This window comes from Phyllopteryx taeniolatus, chromosome 8 (assembly GCF_024500385.1).
Source record: "Phyllopteryx taeniolatus isolate TA_2022b chromosome 8, UOR_Ptae_1.2, whole genome shotgun sequence".
Lineage (NCBI taxonomy): Eukaryota > Metazoa > Chordata > Actinopteri > Syngnathiformes > Syngnathidae > Phyllopteryx > Phyllopteryx taeniolatus.
Window position 1 is genome coordinate 16,316,167 of NC_084509.1, and position 23,837 is coordinate 16,340,003.

Here is a 23,837-nt window from a genome sequence, read left to right on the forward strand (position 1 = left end):
TACCAAGTTCCCACACAGAACATAGTATGAAAGTGACAGAAATGTTACTTACTTGCACTCCAGCCACTAGTTTACTCCGTAAACAAATACATTGCAGCTCAGCCTTTGGTTGGCGGACGTCATGGCAAACAATACATCTTTGGCCCTACAACAAACTAATTTGAAATGGCATTTAAAAATATAATATACTGTACATGTGTTTTCAGAGGCTATTTTTAAACCCAAATGTTTTTTTTAATTATTATTGTTCTTAACTTCTATCAAAGTGGGTTGCGACTTTGGAACTATAGGAACATGCAGGTCCCAGGGTGACAACAGTTGAGAACCACTGGTTTATAGGATAAACTCTGCATATGATTGGCATATTCTTTAGCCCTTCATCATGCTTATTCTAAATGGAGCAGTAACAAATAACGTTAACAGAGGAAGATGAAGTAGTCATAATAGACTCTAATGTTACCGTACGCATCATCACATAAGTTCCCCCCCCGCCCCATTTTACTATTAACAGAGGTTCACTATTTTTACATTTGATTGGCAGTTAAAAAAATTGAAACATGGGATTTGTGAGGCGCATCAGTGACACAAATCAGCTTCATATTACACCTTCATCATCAAAGTTAAGACTGGCTCTTTTGTTGTTTTATTTCTTCTTACCATGCTTTGTGTAAAAGCATTTCCCTTGGCTCAAGCATTTTTTCCCTTAAAAATCTTACGAAGGTATTGTATGTTGTTATTAAGATTGCATTACTTCTTATGAGTAAGTTCAACTCAAAAGAAGAAATACACTGACTTGTTTTATGACCAATTCAAATCTTCATGTTCCTGGCACATATATGTGCTTAAATTAAGTAATAGAGTCCTCATTTCATTATTTCTTTTCTTGCTTTTTATAAATCCAGTTTTTGCATTTCACAGCTAAGGATTTCCTGTACAATGCACTTTGATTCCCGAAAATAATTTCTATTTCCGTTATTTCTTAAGAGAAACATTGTCTTCCAGTGTAGTAAAACAGATGCCGTATGACCTAAAATTTCACTGTATGCCTTCACTGTGGATGAGGTGAGCAATACTCACCCATTCATCATGTAGACTCACAAGAGTGGTGACACAACACCTGCTTGACTATGATTATGTAGAAACACTCAAGATTTAAGTGTCCCCCCACTGTTCTCCACATGCTCTGGGTGGTGTCAGCAGTTTTTCGAGGGGCCCCCCGATCAAAAGCGGGAGGGCCCAACAGGAAGCAGCTGCTGAGGAACGACCGATGCCTTCAAGGATGAACCCACTTGAGTCCGGCTCCCCTCTGGGAGTGTTTCATTCTTCACTGTGACATATTTATGAGCCGCCTGACATTGTCATGCTTCGTCATATCGCAGGGAGAGCTGCAGCAAAATTTCAATCAACCCCGCCTCCTCAAAAGCGGCTTGTTTTGCTTGTTGTGGTTCGTTAATGATGCCCTTTTCTCCTTGTAACATTCCAATTACATCTTCCTTGCCCAGGCACCGCAGAACATCATGAACCTCCGGAGCGGTAAAATTTAAAAGCTGGCAACAGATCTCGTCTTGTTTAGTTTGAATTTGTTTATCACGCTTGCAGAGTTGGCCCGCTCCTGAGGAATTCTGAGTAACACGACCAGTTTTTGGAACAAGACGGCGCAGATCGTCGTCACCTTGTTAGCGGCGTAAACTTACGTAAGTCGCTTGGTGGGGGTTGCATGTCAGCGGGTTCACTGTTTTCACCCGTGCTTCATTTTCCATGTAGTCATGGCCCCTAAAGTCTGGGCCGTACCAGCGGGTCTGGACCTGCACTCCTCATTCCCAATCCAGCTTTATGGGCTGCCAGTAATCCCCAGTGTTCTGAGGCAGAGAGGTGGGGCCCCATTAGGAACGAGGTGCACACAGATAAAATGCCGTGGCATGCGTCCAAAGACTGTGTGTCAAGAATGGCATTGAGAATCCAGGAATGTTAGCGTTAGCTGGGCTATATGCAGTGGTGGTCGATCAGGAGCTAAACACTATCACAAGCGCTGACCTACATTTACATTTACATTCATTTACATACATTTACAACCTAAATTCGTAGAGTTTCTCGTGGCTGCAATGCTTCAAGTAGTGTAATGTAGTTGTTAGGTTTTTTTGTCCAATCCGATTTCAGCCTCTATGTGCTGCAATGTTAATCGAATCTGCCTAACGCCTTAAACATTAGTTTTGCTGGCCACTGTAACTTAAACTATATTAGCACTGGGACTATTTCTTCAACCAATTTGAAAATCATGGTCAGCTGATGCCAGGGAGCTGCCCCTCAATGATGTCATCATTTTTCCATCCTCTGGTTGGTTAGAGCAAAATGTGTTATAGCTATCAAGTGATATATCATGTTTGTTTAAATGTTCTTGTTTTTGTCATTAGTTAAGTCCTCACTGAAGGCGCAGGTACCAGCCCACCACTGGCTGGATATCGTCCAGAAAAAAAAAAAAAAAGCATCTTGTGCAACACATACAGTACACAAGTCCACGAGTAACATCAGTGTTTATTTTTTTTTTCTATTTACAAAATCCAAACATGAAGTGCACTATAAAACCTGTTTTTGCTTCATTCCTAAAACACATGACTCTGTAGGAAGTCACACAGTAAACCCCACATATTCCCAGTTCGCCATTGACTAATTCACCTATTTACATTTTTTCCCCCCTGTGGAACCTACCCTCAGCTATTTTCTGAAAAACTCACTTATTTGCATGTTTGTGCTCTTCTGGTAACACCCTAAAATGCCACTGGATGGCGCTAAAGACCTGCAAATAGGAAAGTAGTATTTATTGTCAAGGAAGTATGTTGAAGTGATACAACTCAACAAAGGTCTTTGCATGTCGGGGAGAAGGAGAAATTTTCCCTGGATTGTTAGTGTACGTTACGAGAAAGTCTTTGCCGCCTGAGTATATTTTTGCTCTGCTGAGTGGCTAATAAAAAAGCTCAAGCTAACAGATGACGGAGGCCTCGTTATACCTTTACAATTGGTATTTTTAAGGGTGGCAAAGACGATATACACCACATTTCTGGGGTATTTTGTAAGCCATTTATTTGGAAGGGTAATGTTGTAAGATGAGTTCAAAATGGTATTAAAGTCTTGTGAGATTATACTTTGTAGTAGATTTCCGTTAAAGATATAATTAGCAGCAATTATAAAACATTTTTGGGGGCGTCAATTACGTGGAGATTTTCACAATTGGTGGGAAATAAGGCTCATGCTGTGAAGTGGGGGTTTACTATAGTGCAAAAAAAGTCTTCAGATAAAAGACAAACTTGAAATGGAAACTAACTATGGTGGCAAATAAGTCTATTTAATACAGCATGGAAAAAGCTTCATGTGGATAAGCTGACATTCATTCATGAAAACAAACCAAAGGACGACATAAAAAGATTTTAAAGACTTGGGTTAAAAAAGCAAAAAACTCTCAAGAGGAAGTTTCCGTGGAGCGAAGCGTCCCTCGTGCGCTCGCCTGCTGTCCTTTGTAAACACACCTGCTGCACTGTCCCCTGGGAAAACCCCAACAACAACAGCAGCTGTTTTCCATGCCTTCAGCTACATGATCTCGGTGGCGGACTTCCATCGTCCAGTCGACATCACTTGGGGCCTGATGTGAGGCTTGCACACGTGTCCGTCCCAAAAATAAATTAATCCTTTTCAAAAGTCACTACACCAATGGAAAAATTATATATAATAATCGATCGATGACATCAATGAAAGGTATGATTCCAACATGGCGATGGGTGACTTTCAAGAGTTCCTGCTCGGATCTCCTTTTCACCAACTGTCACCAAAGTGGGAGTCTTCCATGTAATTTCTAAATCTTGTCATCTTTTAGCTACACTTGCAGGACTTGACAATCATGTTGGACAGCTGCTCCACCTAAAAGTCAAAGAAAGGTGTTAAATACAGTGCGAAGGCGCTCTCTCACTTTGAAAGCGAAGTGTAGCACGGCCTGACCTTGTGTTGCCTGCCAACGTAGTAGAGAATCGGAAGGGGTTCCAGTGCCTGGGGGACGCAGCATGGCTGGGCCGAAGCTCCGGGATTGTGGTGCTTGTACAGGGCCAGAATCTAAAGGCAATGTAAAGCAAATCAAGGTTATTTGTATAGTACCATTCATACACAAGACAAGCCCATAGCATTACTTTTAATGATTAATAACAAGATCAAATGAAAAGACGAAAATCCAGACAAAATTTCCAAAATAAAAGCAAGATAAATGGAAAGATCAAGCAAAACAATAAAATGACCAAGAAAAGCAAAGCAAATTTATCTGTATAGTGCAATTCATACACAAAGTAATTCAATCTGGTTTGCATTATTAAAAGCATTTAATAAGAAAGAAAAACAACAAAAAAAAAGCTTATAAACATTTTAAACAAAGAGAAAAATAAAAATACAATAAAAAATAAAGCGTGCAGTGCAAGAAAGATCATTTAAAAGTGGAAATGCTCTAAAAAGCATCAGAAAAAAGAAGAGTTTTTAACCTGGACTTATAGACATTCATACTTGGGGCTGACGTCACTTCTGTTGGCAACTTATTCCATGTGTGTGCAGCTTAACAGTTAAAAGCTGTTTTACTACGTTTGTTTTGGGCTCTGTGCTCCACTATTTGACCTGAGTCTGTAGATCTCAGAGCCCTACTGGGTGTATATACCATTAGCCTTTCTTTCATGTATTCAGGACCTACACCATTTGGTGATTTATGAGACCAGTAGCAGAACTTTAAAATCTATTCTAAAGCTGTCTGGGTGCCAGTGTAAAGACTTTGGAATTGGAGTAATATGCTCTGACCTCTTCGTTCTGGTCAGAACCTAAGCTGCAGCATTCTGAATGAGCTACAGCTGTTTCATCTTCTTTTGTAAGAATCCAGTCAGAAGACCATTACAGTAGTCAATTTTACTTGAGATAAAAGCATGGATGAGCTTCTCCTGGTCTGCTTGGGACATGCAAGCCTTCAATCTGGATATGTTCTTCAGCTGGTAGAAGGGTTAGAGTTAACCCTAACCCTAGTTTAATAATTGATTTGATATGACTGTTGAAAGTCAGGTCGGAATCTATCAGTACATCAAGGTTTCAAACTTGGTCACTGCCAAAAGCAGTTATTTCAGACAAGACAAATTATCAAGTGTAAATGAGAGAGAGGCATGGTGGCCGACTGGTTAGCACATCTGCCTCACAGCTCTTAGGACCGGAATTCAGATCCCGGCCCTGCCTGTGTGGAGTTTGTATGTTCTCCTCGTGCCTGCGTGGGTTTTCTCCGGGCACTCCGGTTTCCTCCCGAATGCCCGGGAGAGAATGAAATGAGAGAGAGCAAAGTGAAGACGCTGAACAACTAAAGAACTCTTACCTCCACAAGGGAGATTAGGGTTTATCATAATGATTCCACTGCAACTTGACAGAAACAGGGGTAACCTGGATATTCTTTATTAGTTTCTCAGGACATGCATGGATCATAATGATAAAATTCTGGCATGAACATTATGTGGGCATCTACGTTTATGAGGTGTACTTCCACCCCTGGAACTTTTAACCCTCCCCAAGACCACTGGATTTGGATCATGGGAACCAGGCTTAAAACGTTGTCCTCCATTTCTACCTACATGTCTGTGTAGATTTGAGTGGTAATTCATTGACTGTATAGATTGTCATGGTAATTGGCAAAAGTTGAATCGAGGCAACTGGACTCTTGTTGTTTGTTGAAACCATTTCTCCCCCTAAAGATTGTCTAATTCCATCGGGAAAGTTGCCACTAATAGGCCGTTTTGCCACCAGTCAGGTGAGCAACTGGTTGGTAGGCAAAACAGTCATTCACCAGCCACACCCGATGACAACAACAACATCAACAGCAACAGCAACAACCCTACGGGCTACACCCACCCGAAACATAAATAGGGGCAGTACACATCCAAAATTTAGAACTGAAGAAACCTTTTGGATTTGGAAGTGTGATGTCTTCCACAACCGTGTCAACTTTTGTGGATTTCCACAGTTCCAGGAACTTTGAGTTCAATCAGATATGAGCAGCACAGCAGACCCCATCCCAAATGTTTCTGGGTCTCTGGGAAGTACCACCCCCTTTCCGGGGGTCTTCTTCTGCCTCTGCTAAATTACCCTGGAACAAAAATTAGACCATCGTTTCCTCAGCACAAATGCACAATAGTCACCCAAAAGGTCCATCCTTAAACTTTCTGCGGTCAAAATGATCTATGTACTCCCCAAAAACATCCTGATCAAGGGTGTAGTTATTTCAGATGGTTCATGAACTTTGGGGGACGGGGTCTGCAGTGCTGAACAAATCTGATTAGAGTACTACTCGCTGCATTTGAGTTTATCCACTATTTTTGTGTGTTGCTCCCTACCTGAGAGTATTTGTTCTCAGCATTCCATATGTAGGTGCAGGAACCCATGCAGTAGTTAGCATGGTAACCGGTCGGTCGGTGGATCCACTTCCAGCCCAAGTCTTTCCTGAAGTCGATGTACAGGCTCCTTACACAGCAGGTCTCTGTCTGGCTGCATGAGACATGTCAGCTATGATGTACTATACGGTACTCACATACTTTTTTGTGACATTTTTTTTGTGGTGGTGTGAGACTTTTGTCATGTAAAATATGTCCCTTGGTTCAATGAAGGTTGGGAAACAATCATGTAGGTTGTATGGATTTGGACTCGATCACAGTGCATCGTTGAATAGTGAGGTTGACTTACGCTGAGCAGGTGTCTCGAGTGTCTGTGGAGCGTCTTTTCCGTGAGCTGAGCTGGCCATTGGCACTTTGCGGGATGGACATGGTCAGGATGAAGGGCGGCTGCTGGGTCATCTGCTTTATTTTACTGATGTCGCTCCGGTCGCTGTCGATCCCGGAGATGGAGAAGCTGAAAATGGCGTCGGCGCTCCTCTGGCTGCACTCGCAGAACAGCCGAAGTTCGAATCCCTGCTCGTCCTCTGCCAGGACAGACATTCCATATGTAAGAGTTTTGACCAGGACTGGGAGTAAGTCACAGATGCGCACAACATAAGTAATTCTCAAGTTTTAAACTTCAAATTTCAATCAATTTGAAAAAATCAAGTCAAGTCGAGTCCCCACTAAATTTCAACCTGGTTGAGTCAAGTCAAGTCATAGAATCCTGCTCAGTCAGAACATATATTGGAACGATAATAAAATGTTTACTCACTGATCATACCATGACGAAAACTGTAGCCACCCTTGAACATTTTGACAACAAAATGTGCATTCCTCCTTTGTTCTTTTTGCTTTAATTCAATCAGTCATTGGGGTGGCTCATTCACAACCATTGACTCGGTTTATAGTGAAATAAATGACAATTGTCCTCTTTGTTATCAGATTAAAGGTTGTGTTATGCTGTGGTGATTGTGTAAAAACCTGTTTGTAATATTAAACTACAAAAATAAAATGTTATTCAATTAGCTGTGTTATAGCAAATTACATTAGCATAGCAGTTATTACAGTTTACCGAACTTGTAATGCTATAAATGTGTCAGCATCGTTAACGCCCCTGCTGTTATGAGAAATGGTGTTAAGAGTTCCATAAATTCCGACCGTCTCAGTGAATGTGCTTCGGCTGAGTTCTGATATGTGACTGGTTGAGAAAGCCAATGTGGACACCCTGTGTATGTGTATTGGACAGTGCAGGCAATAAGAGCAGGCAGTGAGGGTCTGTGTTGTTGTTTGTGGTGTGGACAAAAACTGTAATTTTCATTAAAAAACAAACCAAATGCTAAACTGTGTTGAAAATGCAGATTTTAAACTGTAAACAGGAGAGACATGTCATGCCGTGTAGTCAAGTCGGACCTCATGAATACAGAACCAAAGTCAAGTTGAGTCTTTCATCCTAAGTCCTTGACGAATGGATTCTGCCACATCTGGTTTGAAGACAAAGGTGTGATGTCTCAAACTCACGTTTGTGTTGGAGCCAGTCCTGTAAGGTCTCCTTTACGTCAAATGAGAGCCACTTGTCCTTCCACTGGTTGGTGATGAAGCGGGACGCCAGGTATCGGGCCGACGGGCCCACACCGCGGTACAGCTCCACCCGCTGCTCTGTGGGTATGGTGGGCTGCTTGATGAGTATCCGCAGCTCGGCTGTGGTTAGCAGGCGGTAGTTGCCCACACTGCCCTGAATCTCGGAGATGTTGAAGGATAACGAGATGCTTTTGGAGTTCTTGATGGTCTCGCTGTAGTTTTTTTCTGTGGGATTTGAAATAAAGGGTTAGTTTTAGGGGAATTTTACTTCTCAACTCTGCATAGATGTGGCAAGTAAAACATTTGGTATCATATTAAAATGACAAACTAACAAATCATTTAGTTTGGACAGGACTGACTCTCCCTCCATAAGTTCACAAAGCAGATAACTTCCAGAATGTTTTCCTTTGTTTAAATGGTCTGTATACAGTACGTAGGTATGTATCTGTTTTATGTCCTACTGATATTTAATCATCTTTAAAGGCCATATTTACTCCTGTAAATACATGTACCTGATGTATGCAATGTATCACATGTATTTACATCATATTTCACATCAATACATGCAATGCACCATATTTACATTATAGTGACTGGTCTATGAACCGCTAATGGACCATATCTAAATAATATTTTCATATCTAATGTTGCATACTGGCCCTTGAGGGTGTACGCCGCCTCCTGCGCGATGATAGCTGGGATAGGCTCCAGCACTCCCTTGTGAGGAGAAGCGGCTCAGAAAATGGATGGATGGATGGATGGATGGATGGATGGATGTTGCATACTGTATCCCTTACACCGCAGCTAATGTGCCATATTTAGATCACACTTAATGTCTTTACATCTCTAATGTACCATATTTCCACCCTATTTAGTGGTCTACGAATATTTAATCATCTTTTCACATCATATTTAATGCTGTATACACCTATAAATTTCCAGATGAGCCATATCTACATTATATTTAACATTTATACTCTGCTAATGAACCGCAATTACATCATATTTAAGGATTTACATAACTCTAATTTACCAAATTTGCATATTGAATCTTGAAAATACTGAACCTATAATGAAGTCATGTACCATGTTTACATCATATTTAACGTCTCTACACTTCCAGTGCATCGTGTTTAGATTATATTTAATGTCTTTAAACCTGTAATGTACCGAATTTAGTGAACCTCATTTCTAATGGTCTACTAATATTTATTTATTTATGTATGTTGTATTTCATGTTGTATATACCCAAAATGTACCATAATTACATCATAATTAACATCTATACACCTCTAATGTACTATATTTGCATTATTTTAATGTCATATATACTTATAATGTCTCAAACTTACATCATGTTTAATGCACCTTTAATGTAGCATATTTACATTTCACTGCAGTCACAACAGCTGACATCCCAATCATATCACATCACATATGTTTTTATTTCTTCTGGTAATTGTAGTTTCAAGTATCACAGTCACATCTGTCCGTAGGTTTTGGCTGTATACCCTATTGTTAAGATTCATGTGTTTACCTTTTATGATATTCACTGAGTGGTAAAATTGGAGGGTTCAAATGTACGCATGACATAACATAACTGTTTTTCATCCCCAATGTCTTTCCCAGCTGCGCACACACATTAGCAAAATTGAATAAGTGCATGCATGCAGAGTGTGACGGCAGCCAAATAGGAATCGATTCCACCTGTGGCAACGTTGAGCGTAAAGAAAGAGGGTTTTGTTTTCCAACTTCGATTTTTTTTTAGGGGGGGTGGGGTGGGGGTCGGGGGGCAGTGGGCACACCTCCTCTTCGCGCTTCCCTTCAGAGGCCGACAGAATACAGAACCATACCATAAATCAGGGGTGTCCAAAATTAGCACGGGGGCCATTAGTGGCCCGCTACCTTTTTTATTTTTTTTTATTTTTTATAGGCCATTGCCTGCATCAAAACATTATGAGCAAAAGTGAAAATGTTTAAAAAGTTTAAAGATACTAGGAAGAACTACACCATTTTTTAATTTGAATTAGAAATGTAAAAAAGTTGAATATTGCAAGTTATCAAATTTCATTCATTCATCTTCCGTTCCACTTATCCTCACTAGGGTCGCGGGCGTGCTGGAGCCTATCCCAGCTATCTTCGGGTGAGAGGCGGGGTACACCCTGAACCAATCGCTAGCCAATCGCAGGGCACATATAAACAAACAACCATTCGCACTCACATTCACACCTACGGGCAATTTAAAGTCTTCAATTAACCTACCCTGCATGTTTTTGGGATATGGGAGGGAACCGGAGTATCCAAAGAAAACCCACGCAGGCACGGGGAGAACATGCAAACTCCACACAGGCGGGGCCGGGATTTGAACCCCAGTCCCCAGAACTGTGAGGCAGATGTGCTAACCACGTTAAATATGATGTAAACATGGTACATGACTTCATTATAGGTTCAGTATTTTCAAGATTCAATATGCAAATTTGGTAAATTAGAGTTATGTAAATCATTAAATATGATGTAATTGCGGTTCATTAGCAGAGTATAAATGTTAAATATAATGTAGATATGGCTCATCTGGAAATTTATAGGTGTATACAGCATTAAATATGATGTGAAAAGATGATTAAATATTCGTAGACCACTAAATAGGATGGAAATATGGTACATTAGAGATGTAAAGACATTAAGTGTGATCTAAATATGGCACATTAGGTGCGGTGTAAGGGATACAGTATGCAACATCCATCCATCCATCCATCCATTTTCTGAGCCGCTTCTCCTCACAAGGGAGTGCTGGAGCCTATCCCAGCTATCATCGGGCAGGAGGCGGCGTACACCCTCAACCGGTGTAGTGGTACACTCGCCTGACTTTGGTGCAGGAAGCGTGGGTTCAATTCCCACTCAGTGACGGTGTGAATGTGAGTGCGAATGGTTGTCCGTGTTTATATGTGCCCTGCGACTGACTGGCGACCAGTTCAGGGTGTAGTCCGCCTTTCATCCGAAGTCAGCTGGGATAGGCTCCAGCATCCTGCGACCCTAACCAGGATAAGCGGTGTTGAGAATGGATGGATGGATGGATGAATGTTACAAGCTAGCACATTATGTTTTAAAGTTCAATATAAAGATGGACCAAAAGTTGAATGTTACAAGAGATCACACTTTTTATTTTTTTTCCATCCATCCATCCAAGCATGCTGGAGCCTATGCCAGCTACCTTTTGGCGAAAGGCGAGGGTACACCCTGAACTGGTCACCAGCCAATTGCAGGGCACATATAAACAAACAACCAATCGAACTCACATTCACACCTACGGGCAATTTAGAGTCTTCAATTAACCTACCGTGCATGTTTTTGGGATGTGGGAGGAAACCGGAGTACCCGGAGAAAACCCACACAGGCACGGTGAGAACATACAAACATGCAGGTCCTCAGAACTGAGAGAATGACAACAGAAGAGGACTTGCTCTCTTTCCTCCATCCATCCATCCATCCATTTTCTGAGCCGCTTCTCCTCACTAGGGTCGCGGGTGTGCTGGAGCCTATCCCAGCTGTCATCGGGCAGGAGGCGGGGTACACCCTGAACTGATTGCCAGCCAATCGCAGGGCACATAGGAACAAACAACCATTCGCACTCACAGTCATGCCTATGGGCAATTTAGAGTCTCCAATGCATGCATGTTTTTGGGATGTGGGAGGAAACCGGAGTGCCCGGAGAAAACCCACGCAGGCACGGGGAGAACATGCAAACTCCACACAGGCGGGGCCAGGGATTGAACCCGGGTCCTCAGAACTGTGAGGCTGACGCTCTAACCAGTCGTCCACCGTGCCGCCTCTCTTTCCTCAACAAGGAATAAATCTGATAGTGTCACTGACCAACTAAAAGAAGATAAGGTGAGTATAAATGTAAACTTTCATCACACGTATATAGCAGTAGAGGCTATAGAATAGCTGAGCCATATTTGCTAGTGTGTGTGTGTGTGTGTGTGTGTGTAAGTAAGATACCACTCACAGGTAGACGTTTCTCATTAAAATGAGAACGTTTCTCATTCGAATGAGAAACTTTTTCGGTACAATGAGAAACTTTCTCGTTACAATGAAAAACTTTATCGTTACAATGAGAAACGTTTCTTTTCTTTTTTTTTCCATGTCCCTTTAGGGGCTCATACCTACAGCATATTGAATTGTTAGTAGCATGATTCATAAACACAAGGTAAAGTGGGCCCCCCTCTTCTTTCTATTTTTCGTCATGCGGCACTCAATGGAAATGTTTTGGACATCTGCTATAAATCTACATGTTTGAAAAGATGAAACTGAGCAGAAATGGGTAAAGGTGAGCTGGCAAGGCACAGCGAGGATGAAGAAGAATGTATGTGGGATTAGTAATAAAGTCAAAAAAGCGGGGACAAAAGTGGGAGGGGGGCTGTGGTGGAATGTTTAGCGATGCTGCCTCGGCCTGGCCCACGTCCAAAAGCCTCTATTTTGCTTAGGAATGCCAAAGCTATGATTCTCTCCTCTCTTCGTTTCTCGCATACTGCTCGGACTTGGATCGGAGGTGTACCAGGATCGCAGGTCCACTTCTTGTGTAACACTTTTACCAGAATTTGTGCTGGCACTCTAACATCAGCAAGTAAGCCCAAAAGAAACTGTTGTGGCTTTGTGAGGGGAAACCAGATGACATTTTGGCGGGTGCCGCCCATGCCAGATTAACGCTATTATCGTGAATGGAAAGCGAGCAGTAATTGTGTGAAGTTAGATAAATGTGCGAAGGGTTAGAGAAGTGAAACAGGAAGTGAGGTCACTTCCCCTGTGTGGCGTATTAGCTGCAGTGCCAGTCTTCACTTCTACTTTTTAATTTACAATCCAGAACTTTGACTGAACTTCTCCCCTGAACGCAACTATTTTTCCCTTTTGCCTCAACGCTCACGCACAACACTAGAGGTGGAGGACTTGAGTCACATGGCTTGACTCAAGTCAGACTCAAGTCGACAGATTTAGGATTTGGGAATTGCTTGGCTAAAGCTGAATAACGCGACTTGGATTGGATTCAAAGATAAGAGACCCAACTACTATCAAATCTAACTTCAATCGTCACTGTAAAAACCCCAAAGACAGATAAGATACATTAACTTCACAGTTTAGCTAACGGTAGCTGTTCAAACATTAGCTAAGCTTGATGTCGGTTATGTGTTCAATTGAGAAGACAATACAAAGACTGGTTTGGGACCATTAATAAACAATTTGATTAAAGTGTTATCAGTATCAAGATGATGATTAGACAGCATATTCATTGCTCAGATGTGCCTTAGGTGTATCCACAAAGGTTTATTCGTTAATTTATTTTTGCATTTCTGCGCTTCGTCCACAGGGAATCTGCGTTTTGTGATCCCGAATATGATGATTTTTTTAAACTAGATCCCAGAGTAAATAAAATTGAAAACAGTGCCCTTTCGTTTATGTGTGTATGCCTGTGAATATTCACATCCATTTCATTCTCAGGGCATTACATCAATCGCAACTGGACTGTTCTGGCACGCCCCAAAACCTTGTGCACAATTTATACACAGCTTTCCTGTGACGATGCTGCGGTAGTCCCAGTTCTTGAGTGCCTGTGCCCTAACACAACCACCAACAACAACGGTGGATCACCATGTTGAATGTTCGTCACCTTGGTTGTGATGTGGGCCTTTGTTCCAAAGCATAAGGTCTACCTCATCGTCAGTCCAAACAAATGTCTCAGAGAGTCACATTCCATCGGCTTCTTATTCTCTGTTTTTGGTGACTTCCTGTGGAAGTGTTACATTGCCAATCAGGCCTGACATATGTACTTCAGCGTCTCAGTGTCTTGGAAACGACTCTGTTTATGGGAAACGTTTTTTTTTAACAAAAAATAAATAGATTGGCTCCGTACATGGCCTTAAGCTGCCCACAATAAGAGGCTACGCAACTCATCTTTGCATAGAGTTGTTCAGGTTGTTGAATGTGATCTGTGGGATGTTGGCCCACTCCTTTTCAATGACTGTGCGAAGTTGCACGATATTGACAGGAACTGTAACACGCAGTCCTATATGACACTCACTTACTTATGACTTGCATATACTGTATATGACTTACTCCCCAAACAAAAACTGACAAACACATGCAGACACATGCACACAGGTGCTTGGGTGTGGTAGGATTTGAGGGCTGATCCGCAGGTAAACCGGGGACAGCTGTTGTGACAGGCAGGGAAGCAGCTCTGTAATTACCAGTGGGAGGAAATAGATTCCAGCAGGCAGCTCCACCCTCCCGTGCACCCCCACCCTATACCCCCACATCCCGTCCCCCCCACTCACTCCCTGACGTCATGCATTATACACGCCAACATGGTGTCGTTGAACCAAAAACTATCGAGATATGAAGGGTTAGTTTCTCCCACAGTCCAAAAGTCCAGCCCCTACTAAATTTCAAGCCGTTTGAGTCAAGTCAAGATTTAGGTTAAGCAAGTCATAAGTCAGGTCGTACAATCTTGCTCAGTCACAACTCACAACATATTCGCACATTAACCACTTTACACTCAATATCGTTGCTTGCATCAATTAGCTGTACTAAGATAATCGCAATCACATAGATTTTTAATGGTCCCAAACCAGTCTCTGTTTTTACTTTATTGTCTTCTCAATTATAAATATACTGTTACTGACATGAAGCTTAGTTAATTTGACCAGATATTGTGAGATACATAATTTTTCTTTCAAAAACAAAGCAAATGGCTACTTTATTGAAAATGCAGATTTTCAAACGTAAACAAACAAGACTTGTCAAGTCATTCATTTGAAAGTCAAGGTGAGTGTTTCATAAGTTTGTCCTAAAAATATCGACTTAAGTCTGACTCAAGTCAGGCCATGTGACTCGATTCCACCCACCTCTGCCACAGTACAGAGCAAAAAACGATTACATCCTGAAATACACATCCCTGAAGAGTGGTGTGTGTGGAAAGTGTAAGTCATTCAGTTAAAAAAAAAATCAGGACAAATTGAAAAACAGGAGTGTTAATGAAAAGAACAGAAAGAGGTTAGCTGGTGTCCCACACCCTCTGCCTCCTCCTGTGTTTTTCTAACAATTGCAAAATATTCCTGCACACGTACACTCATGCGGCTGGCTGGGGCCCAGCGCGAGCCAGCGAGCATGAAGAGGGTTTGTTTTAAAAGGAAGCCGTGCAGAGGCCTGGACTGTTCTCTGGCATTCCACAGAGGTAGGAAACATGCGCTCCCCACGGGCACCGGACCTGAGTCACCCTGGAGATCTCGGCGGCCATCAGCCTGCCTTCCTTCCTGCCAAGCTGGCCCGTCACGCTCGCCAACATGCAAGCACGTTGATAGCTCGCTCAGGAAGCCCAGCGAGGAGGAAGAACCCAGAGGTTGAGGGCCAAACTGCGTGCATGAGTTGTGTGGAGGTTGCAGTGATGGGAAGTAACAAAGTACAACTACTTTTTGAATGTACTTAAGAAGCATTTTCAGGTTTCTGTAGCTTACTTAATTTTTTTCTGATGACTTTTTACTTTTACAAACATTTGAAAATTGATATCTGTACTTTCTACTCCTTTGTCTCAAAATAGGTTAGGTACTTTCTTCAACCTCCGCGGATGATGAAACAATGTAAAATAGATGTAAATAGAGAGAAATTGAAAGTCAACCTCGGTTGAGATCTTGAATTGATTAAGATCAATCAAGGTGGAAAAACAGGGAGAGCAGCAACAAGAGTAATGTACACTAAATCAGGGAGCAACAGATTCGGAGACGCAAGATATTCTCATCCATGGGCTTATTTAAAATAATTATTTGATGTTGTCGACCAGAAGAATGATTCTTGGCAAATGAGTTGTGTCAGTCTAAAAACCAGTGGATTCTGTCTGATCTGAAAAAAAAACCAATGTGCATAAGTAAGGTGTATTTTTTCAGTTGTTATCATTAACTAATTTAGCATTTTTTGTAACTCAGGTCACAACATGTTTTGTTACTCAGATCACAATGTTAACAAAGCTATGGGAACAAAAAGTTGAGCCAACGTAAAAACATGCAACGTAAGGTATTTTTCTGAGTATGAGCACTATTTAAGTTAATGGGAAATGGACTGCGGCGGCACGGTGGCCGACTGGTTAGAGCGTCAGACTCACAGTTCTGAGGACCAGGGTTCAAACCCCGGCCCTGCCTGTGTGGAGTTTGCATGTTCTCCCCGTGCCTGCGTGGGTTTTCTCCGGGCACTCCGGTTTCCTCCCACATCCCAAAAACATGCATTAATTGGAGACTCTAAATTGCCCGTAGGCATGACTGTGAGTGCGAATGGTTGTTTGTTTGTATGTGCCCTGCGATTGGCTGGCAACCAGTTCAGGGTGTACCCCGCCTCCTGCCCGATGACAGCTGAGATAGGCTCCAGCACGCCCGCGACCCTAATGAGGAGAAGCGGCTCAGAAAATGGATGGATGGATGGAAATGGACTGCACTTACATAGCGCTTTATCTACACCATCCCAGTGCCCTAAGCACTTCACATTCTTCCACAAGCCTCACATTCACCCATTCACACACCAATGGGCCGCTGCTGCCATGCAAGGTGCTGCCAGGCCCACTGGGAGAAAATTAGGGTTCAGTTTCTTGCCCAAGGAAACTTTGACGTCCAGACAGTCAGAGCCGGGATCCGAACTTGCAACCCTTAGTCACTGGACAACCCGCTCTACCAACTGAGCCACACGGGCATGCTAGAGCCTATCCCGCCTGACTCTGGGTGAAAGGCAGGGTATACCCTGAGCTGGTCGCAGGCTAATCACATGGCACACATAGACAAACAATCATTCGCACTCACATTCACACCTAGCAGCAATTTAGAATCTTCAATTAACCTACCATGCATGTTTTTGGGATGTGGGAGGAAACCGGAGTGCCTGGAAAAAACCCACGCAGGCATGGGGAGAACATGCAAACTACATAACAGGCGAGGCCGGATTTGAACCGGGGTCCTCAGAACTGTGAGGCACATGTGCTAACTAGTCGTCCACCGTGCTCCTCCATTGTGCGTTGCAGCTTTTAAAAAAATATTCCTATCACACATAATTTGCCATAATGCAGGAATTTGATTGTATGGTGTAATGTAATAGTGTTAAAATAAACACTTCCTAGCCTAAAACATTAAAACTTTAAAAAACAAATAAATCATTGTAACACATACAAGGAATAAAATGTACATAGACTACTGTTCATGTGTTTTTAGGCATTTAAAAGGTAAGCGTATAGAAAGGGTTTATAAGTATTATACTATGGTAGGAGTTAATAGGAGTGTGGGAAAGATTAATCAGAGTCTGGAGATGTTCATGCAGCTTTAAAATATGTTTGCATTTTTTTAAATGTGGTCATGGATTTCACCTATTGCAGGGATGCTCCGGAACCTAACTCCCACGACAAACGAGGAATTACTGTAGTGTCTCCCCTCTCGAATGCTGTGGGCGTGTCTGCTGAATGTGCTGAAACAATGCCCTACTCAACTGTCAATCAAATACCTGTACTGTAACCCGGAAAATTTATGCTATTTTGTTTATCATCTTATGCCATCACTACATGTATGAGCTGTGAAAATAAATATGCTTAAAGCTTCTGGTGGCTTTCATTGCGGGGCTTTTCACGCCGGGCCGAGAGCTGTTAGCCAGCCGCTAGCTCGTGACCTAACAGGCTTTCGGGGCATTTCTCGGCCAGTGGACGTATGGCGGCCACTGATGCGACAAAGGCGCTCAAGTTCTTACATAGTGGGAGAGGGGAGACTCATGCCGTTTTAGCCACTCACAAAAAAAATCTGGACAAATTAAATGGTGAAAATCATCCATCCATCCATCCATTTTCTGAAAATCCATGGAAAGTGTCCATAAAAAGCCATGATGGAGAACAAGTGACAGGATATGCCAGGATATAGAGAACCTGACGCTCGAGTTACAGGAAACCCCCCATTCCCTCAAGAGAAAATGAAAGCGGGAATGAAGCTGGGTGAGAGAGTACACTTCATGTCTTCATTTCCCAGTCCACTCTTTTCCATCCGAGCCCCAGCGAAAAAAATCATTTTTAAAACCTCCTTTGTTCTCCTTCTGTATGGAGTCTTTCTTTTGAAGTGTAGAAGAAGGGAGGCGAACGCGGACGTATGATGAAACATACAAACAAATGAAGATGTGTTTATGGTCAAAGATTGCGAGGCCAGATGCTCGGTGGTGCTAACGTGTAGAGCGTGTGATCTGTCCGGGAAGCCATCATGTTGCCTGGAGATGTTGGGTGGAGATCAGAAGATCATTTAAGAGCCAAATTACGTTTGAATCGCAGCCATCTAACATGAGCTGGTGCATTGAAATGTGAATATTCAACCAGATGCTCGATGACGACATGCGGCTGGCACGCTTTTACATTTTTTTTATCTGACTTTTAAGCATCGATAAGAAACAAATGATTTTTCACCTTGCCAAGGCATGACAGTGAACATTATATTTCCTTATTTTCATGAAAGTTGGAGAAGTGAAGGAGTCCATGAGTGTGACACATGACACAAACCAAAACTTTTGGTGCATACCCAGATCAAAATGCTAGTTTAGGATTTCTTTTGTATATTGCAGTCCGATTGCATTGAGACCCTATGGTGCAGTGACCCACCAGAAAAAGCCGATTGAACTGGGTGAAAGAAAGGTTTGTGTTAGTTCACTTCAGAATGTGCATTATCGCGAACTCCAGGGCTGGAGTGGAACAGTAATGTCCAGCACATCAGGATTTTTCAGGTTTACGTTTCCAATTATTTGGCCTTGGTGGAGGTCTGTGCCATGAAAAATGTCTAATTCTGACACACAAGAGATAGCAGATTGAGCTATGGTGGAAAAAAGCTTGCTGTGTGTACTGTAGCAGTTGACTGCAGTACGACCGTCACGTCGATGTCACAATGATTTAAAATTAACAAGTCAGAAAGACATCTTCAAGATTTTTGGGGCCTTAGGAGACATCTGTCCTCTACTGAGTATCATTGTCCATCCCTCCCTCCATCCGTCCTCTTCTGGTTCTCTCATTCAGGTGGTTTGGGGTCCCCCACTGACTTCGGGGGAAAAATAGCACGGGCTCGCTGGTGGCGGGCTGTCACCTTACCAGGTAGTGGATGGCCCCCGCGTTGGGCCCTGTTGATGGTTGGAGCCCCCGTGCTTTCCTTGGAGGGTGGGGGTGCTGGCGGTGTTGTGACGTGCAATAGCATTTCATTGCTTGTGTTGAGACTACTAATAATGACACAGCTTATATTAGGATGTCAATTCCCCAGTTTTTACTTGTATTAAGACAACTTGCTCATTACCCCGTCATGTCCTCTCTCGTCCTGTTCGATTAGTTAATTGTTGCATGTTCTCCCAGGGTGTCCCCTCTGTCCACAAATGCAGCTGAACAGGAAAAGGTTGCTGTGTGTGGCATGTGACCTACAGGACTGGAGTGGAACAGTAATGTCCATCATGTCATGATATCTTTTTTTCCAAACAGACAGGCAGATGTCTTTGGGATTGTTTGGGCCTTGGCGGAGATCTATGCGCTACTGAAAACACAATGAACACATAGACGTACTGCTGCAGTGACGCTTACACCATTTAAAATGAAGACATCCATTTTCATAAATACCGGGCGCATAAAAAGTACCTGTTGAGCAATTTTTGTGCTTTTTCCAGCGGCAAGAGATTGCTAAATTGGATTGTGTTTGAAAGTAAAGCTTGTATTTTGCAGAGGTGGGAGTAAGTCACATATGTGCAAGTCATAACTAAGTCTTAACCTTCAAGTTTCAAGCAAGTCCCACGCGGGTCAAGCCATTGCTTGGGTTAAACAAGTCATAAGTCAAGTCATACAATATTGTTCACAGTATATTCGCACATTAGCCACTAGCCGTTAGTTAGCTGTACTAACACATTCACAATCACGTTTTGTTGTTGTTGTCAATTAACCTACCATGCATGTTTTTGGGATGTGGGAGGAAACCGGAGTGCCCGGAGAAAACCCACGCAGGCATGGGGAGAACATGCAAACTCCACACAGGCGGGGCAGGGGATGGAACCCCGGCCCTCAGAACTGTGAGGCAGACGCTCTAACCAGTCGGCCACCGTGCCTCGGGAAGTTGTATTAAACATAAATAAAAACAGAATACAATGATTTGCAAATCATGTTCAACCTATATTTAATTGAATACAAAGACAAAGACAAGATATTTAATGTTCAAACTGATAAACTTTATTGTTTTTAGCAAATAATCATTAACTGAGAATTGTATGGCTGCAACATGTTCCAAAAAAGCTGGGACAGGTGGGAAAAAATACTGAGAAAGTTGAGGAATGCTCCTCAAACACCTGTTTGGAAAATCCCACAGGTGAACAGGCTAATTGGGAACAGGTGGGTGCCATGATTGGGTATAAAAGGAGCTTCCCTGAATTGCTCAGCCATTCACAAGCAAAGATGGGGCGAGGTCCACCTCTTTGTGAACAAGTGCGTGAGAAAATAGTCCAACAGTTTAGGGACAATGTTCCTCAACGTATAATTGCAAGGAATTTAGGGATTTCCTCATCTACGGTCCATAATATCATCAAAAGGTTCAGAGAATCTGGAGAAATCACTGCATGTAAGCGGCAAGGCCGGAAACCAACATTGAATGCCTGTGACCTTCGATCCCTCAGGCGGCACTGCATCAAAAGCCGACATCAATGTGTAAAGGATATCACCATATGGGCTCAGGAACACTTCAGAAATCCAATGTCAGTAAATACAATTCAGCGTTACATCCGTAAGTGCAACTTGAAACTCTACTATGCAAATCAAAAGCTATTTATCAACAACACCCGCTGGCTTCTCTGGGTCCGAGCTCATCTAAGACGGACTGATGCAAAGTGGAAAAGTGTTCTGTGGTCCGACGATTTCCAAAAACAATTTCAAAAGTGTTCTGTGGTCCGACAATTTCCAAAAACAATTTCAAATTGTTTTTGGAAATTGTGGACGTCGTGTCCTCCGGGCCAAAGAGGAAAATAACTGTTATGGACGCGAAGTTCAAAAGCAAGCATTAGTGCCAATGGCATGGGTAACTTACACATCTGTGAAGGCACCATTAATGCTGAAAGGTACATGCAGGTTTTGGAGAAACATATGCTGCCATCCAAGCAATGTCTTTTTCATGGACGCCCCTGCTTATTTCAGCAAGACAATGCCAAACCACATTCTGCACATGTTACAACAGGGTGGCTTCGTAGTAAAAGAGTGCGGGTACTAGACTGTCTCCCATTGAAAATGTGTGGTGCATTAAAATACGACAATGGAGACTGTTGAACAGCTGAAGCTGTACATCAAGCAAGAATGGGAAATAATTCCACCTACAAAGCTTCAACAATAAGTGTCCTCAGTTCCCAAACGTTTATTGAATGTTAAAAGAAAAGGTGATGTAACACAGTGGTAAACATGACCCTGTCCCAGCTTTTTTGGAACGTGTTGCAGCCATAAAATTCTAAGTTAATGATTATTTGCTAAAAACAATAAAGTTCATCAGTTTGAACATTAACTATCTTGTCTTTGTAGGGTATTCAATTAAATATAGGTCGAACATGATTTGCAAATCATTGTATTCTGTTTTTATTTATGTTTAACACAACGTCCCAACTTCATTGGAATTGGGGTTGTAAGTCTGAATTGATTCAAGTCCCGTAACTCGAGCCCCCCAATATTTATCACCCATCGTCGATGCTTTTAATTAGCCATGCAAAGAATGAGGTGGTACTTACTGGTCATGTTAAACTTGTGCACCACCTTGGCAAAATACTCCTCCTCTTCTTGCTCGGTAGAGATGTCTGTCTGGACTTGGACCTGCTGCTCCCTCAGCATCTCCTTGGTGCTGTTGTAGAGCGACATCAGTGTGGAGGGGATCTCCTCATCGTCTTCCTCCAGGTCCTCTTCAGGCTCCTTGGACAGACGCAGCTTGCTGAGGATCTGACTCCTGATGGCCTCGATGCGCTTCTTCTTCACCATCTCCAAGTCCAGAGTCTTGCACGTGGACATGCTGCTCCCCTGGGCCACCATGTAGACGGCCACCACGATCAGGAGGGCCAGTTTCATGGCGCACCACTGGAGATGTGCCTCGGCCGATTCCTGCCTCCTCGCTTCTCTACTGGCTGGCCTGGAGAGCTTGGATGAAGTGAATCACGGGCGGAAAGGTGCGACTGACGCAAGGTGTTTACCCTCAGAGAGAACAATTAAAGCAGTGTGGAGAGTCTTGGAAGTTCAGGACTGTGAATAGCTCCTAACATTTGAGTCTTCTGGAGGGCGGGCTACTGGAAGCCCCTGACTCAGCAAGGCAGGTAACACAATGACGTGAGAACTGTCAAAAGCTTTGCACTCACACACAAGCAGACTCCAATTATTTAAATAACCTCCACACACTCTATTTGGACCTTCTGCTAGACAACCGCCCTCCCTCCATGTGTCGGTTCAGTGTTGTTCAGCTCAGCAGGCAGTTTCTCCTCACGTTTTTTTACAGAATTAGCCGAGCAAAAACACCACTTCCTCTGCTCCTTAACACATCTTAACACATCACTCAGGACTATTTAACACACACTCATGTCCAATCAGGCTGAACTAGGGAGCCCCCAAAATGGGTAAGCGGATGAGCTTTGTCAAAATCTTGAATTGTTTTAAAAGTCACTCACAAGCTGGCGCAGAGACCATTGTGAAAATGATCTTCTCCCTTTTTGAGCAACAACAGCATGTGACCTGCAGCAGCTTTTCACGTACATCCTCCCTCGCAATGGCTAAAAATGCTCTTTCCCGAACTTTGACACACCTTCTCCTCCAGACTCAGCAGCACCACTGGAGGGTGGCGGGTGTCCGTCCGTGTCCTCTGTCTATCCATGCGTTTGGCTTCCACCTCAGTTTTGTTGCATCTCCGCCTCCCTGTGACACAGCTCCCTTCTACACGCCTCTTTTTTTAAAACAACTTTCTGCCTCTGCTTGTCACAGCTTGCTGGTGGCAAAATGATTTGTGGGATCTTGTGAGCTCAGCTAACTTTTAACCCCACCCTCCTTCTCCTCTCGCTCTCTTTTCTGGTTCCTGTTACTCGTTTAATCGAGCACAGAGCTCTCCGCCCAGGAAATGAGGCTAACAGTCGCAGTGTAAAACATCTGCTCTGCTGTCTACTGCCTTCTTGCGCAGATTATGGAGGCCTCACTGAATGGTTGGCATTGGCATTGGAATTGTCTGTCTCCCCCCGATCTGTCTGTCTGCCTCATGACTGACATGTCAACAAGCCGTGCACGCAGCCGGCGTCTCGTTGACTGACCGCCACATTTACCCGGTGCCTGTGAAAGTCCAATGCCTGCCAGGCCAGAGCGCCTAAAGGCCCTGATCTGAAAGTGGAGCTTTTTGGAGAGATAACAAGGCCCAATGGTGGTCTCTTGCTGCTACTGCTAGTAAGTTAGGTATGGTAGGTAGGTAGTTAGGTGGATTAGGTTAGAGTAGGTAGGACAGGTGGGTAGGTCGGTACTGTAGGTAGATAGATGATAGATTAGGTTAGAGTAGGTAGGACAGGTAGGTAGGTAGGTAGGTAGGTAGGTCAATTAGGTGAATTTAGGTAGGACAGGTGGGTGGGAAGGTAGGTAGGCAGGTAGAGTGCCGTGAAAAAGTATCGATCCCCTTCTCAAATTCTTACATTTCTGCGTAGTTTCCCCACTTTGTTTCAAATCATCATGCAAATGTAAATATCAATGATAATCCAAACAAACGCTGGCACGCTAGATAACTGGTTAACACATCTGCCTCACAGTTCTGGGGACCGGGGTTC

At 43.0% G+C, this 23,837-nt stretch overlaps 1 protein-coding gene across 1 annotated transcript; it reads right to left on the minus strand.

Annotated features, from left to right (window-relative positions):
* Nucleotides 1-2,514: 2,514 nt before the first annotated feature.
* tgfb1a (transforming growth factor, beta 1a) lies at nucleotides 2,515-23,041 on the minus strand. Its single transcript, XM_061782286.1, has 6 exons — nucleotides 21,786-23,041; nucleotides 7,947-8,231; nucleotides 6,736-6,970; nucleotides 6,390-6,540; nucleotides 3,988-4,098; nucleotides 2,515-3,909 (listed from the first exon to the last, which is right to left on the minus strand). The coding sequence occupies exons 1-6, from the start codon at nucleotides 22,114-22,116 to the stop codon at nucleotides 3,862-3,864; spliced, it is 1,161 nt and encodes a 386-aa protein (XP_061638270.1). The 5' UTR covers nucleotides 22,117-23,041; the 3' UTR covers nucleotides 2,515-3,861.
* Between the last annotated feature and the right edge of the window lie 796 nt (nucleotides 23,042-23,837).